A 2,063-nucleotide genomic window follows, 5' to 3' on the forward strand; every position below is an offset into this window, starting at 1 on the left:
GAAAAAGAAAAAAAAAAACAAGCAGAAAAACAAAAGGAAAAAAAAAGAAAGACAAAAAAACAAGAAAAAAAAACGAACTTCAGCAACCCCTAAAAACTAACAGGTTCTCTAGCTCACGCCCTTTTTCTCCTTCGCCTCACTCAAGAACTTTGTAGGGATTAAGAATTCCATTCGGGTCCATCATCCGCTTCAGGCTTCGCATCAACGCGATGACCTCCGGCTTACGCGAAAGACCGAGGTAGGCCTTCTTCTGCACTCCGACTCCGTGCTCTGCCGAAATGGAGCCACTGTGGGCCGCGCAAAACTCATAAACGGACGGGAACAGCACGGCGTCGAGCGCGTCACCTTGCCTTCGTGTTCGATCCACAACGTTGAGGTGAATATTGCCGTCCCCGAAGTGGCCGTAGCCGACAACCAGAACCTCGTCGGGGTCAAACTTGCCACCCTTGTAGACCAGCGCTCGGACGTGCTCCACGACGTCGTAAAACTTGTCGAGCGGGAAACTGACGTCAAACTTGTACGTGAGTCCGGCGCTGGCAAGTCGCACGGGGGTTTCCTCACGTACCTTCCACAGCTGCGCCGTCTGTGCCAGCGACTGTGAGAGGATGGGCTCGAAGGCGCTTCCCTGAACACCCTTTGAGGCACAGAGAGGGCTGTTCTCCGCCGCCTCCACAAAGCGAGCGAGCTTTTCCAGGTCATGCTCTGCGTCACTGCCGTTTGTCTCAACTAGAACGCAGAAGTAGGCGCTGGTAAAGTCTCGGCCGGCGCGGAACGCCTCGCTCTTGCTGGTTTGGGTGAAGGGCAACTCCTGCTCCGGGGTGGGGATGAGGGACTCTCCGTCGATGACTTCAAAGGCCGAGAGACACTCTGCGAGGTGCTCCTGCGCCAAACGGTAGAGCTCCAGCACAGCCTGGAAGGTTGAGAGGCGGAACAAGGCCAGCTGAGCGGAGCGCGGCATGGGGTAGAGCTTCAAGCTGACACGAGTCACCACCCCAAGTGTGCCCTCGCTCCCAATAAAAAGGTGCTTCAGGTCATACCCCGCGTTATCCTTTCGAAGGGTGGACATCATGTCCAGCACTTCGCCTTGCGCCGTCACCACCTCCAGCCCCAGTACGTTTGAGTGCATAGATCCGTAGCGGGCAAAGTGTATACCACCGGCGTTTGTGCTTACGACGCCACCAATCTCCGCGCTCCCTTTTGATCCCATTGTAATAGGCACGAGAAGATTATGGGCCTTGGCCGCTTCCTGCAAATGCTCAAGGATGACGCCCGCCTCCGCCTCGGTGGACATGGTCTCTGCCGAGATAACAGGCTCGGCGTTCATTTCCTGCAGGCTCAGGATGACCTCGTCATGGAGTGCAGAGGAACCGTACACCAACCCGGTGTTCCCGCCCTGTGGGACAATCCCAATTCTCTCAGCCTGACAGTAGCGTACGATGGCCGCCACTTGCTGCGTCGAGGTGGGCAGCAGCACCGCGGGGCATTCCCCCTCCACCTGACCCAACCAATCCCTATTGAAGGCGGCAACTCTGTCGGGGCCTGTCAGCAGCCTCCCTGGGGCTTGCTCCTTTTTACATGTCCCCGCAAGCACGTTGTTGAAGTATTCCAGGTGCTTTTCGTTGAGCTTTGCGAATAGGGGATTCCGGCTGGCGTAGTGCGCAGCCCGCTGACGCGCCGCAGAGAGAACACTCATCACTAACGAGAGAAGGCAGGGGAAAAAAGGTGGAGGGGAAAAACAGATAATAAAAGCAAAAACAATAATTAGAGTAGGAACAATGAATGCACGCCCACCCCAACAGTTTATTCCTCCTTCCTTGATGCATTTGTTTATTCCTGCTTCTCTGCATTGACCCCTCAACCGACCCCCCCGTTCACCGTTCAAACGGTGTGGAGGCACTTTAGGTCGCCCCGCGGCAGCACGTCGGCGCCCTCGTGCGTTTGCGGCGCCTCCCCCGCCCCTGCGCCTTCGCACCGCAAATCGCGCAGCGTGTGCGTTGGGGCCACGCCGCCTTGCTCCCCGCGCAACGGCGGCAGCAGCGTCGTCGCGGCGAAAGCACCGTCGC

At 57.1% G+C, this 2,063-nt stretch overlaps 1 protein-coding gene across 1 annotated transcript, besides 1 other annotated feature; it reads right to left on the reverse strand.

Annotated features, from left to right (window-relative positions):
• Nucleotide 1: 1 nt before the first annotated feature.
• Nucleotides 2-73: a sequence feature (A-rich).
• A 63-nt stretch (nt 74-136) lies between these two features.
• Nucleotides 137-1,693, reverse strand: Tco025E_10166 (actin interacting protein-like protein; the record flags this gene model as incomplete). Its single annotated transcript, XM_029376951.1, has 1 exon — nt 137-1,693. The coding sequence occupies one exon, from the start codon at nt 1,691-1,693 to the stop codon at nt 137-139; it is 1,557 nt and encodes a 518-aa protein (XP_029222939.1).
• Between the last annotated feature and the right edge of the window lie 370 nt (nt 1,694-2,063).

Source organism: Trypanosoma conorhini (assembly GCF_003719485.1).
Source record: "Trypanosoma conorhini strain 025E chromosome Unknown Tco_14.4_contig_01509, whole genome shotgun sequence".
Classification (NCBI taxonomy): Eukaryota; Euglenozoa; class Kinetoplastea; order Trypanosomatida; family Trypanosomatidae; genus Trypanosoma; species Trypanosoma conorhini.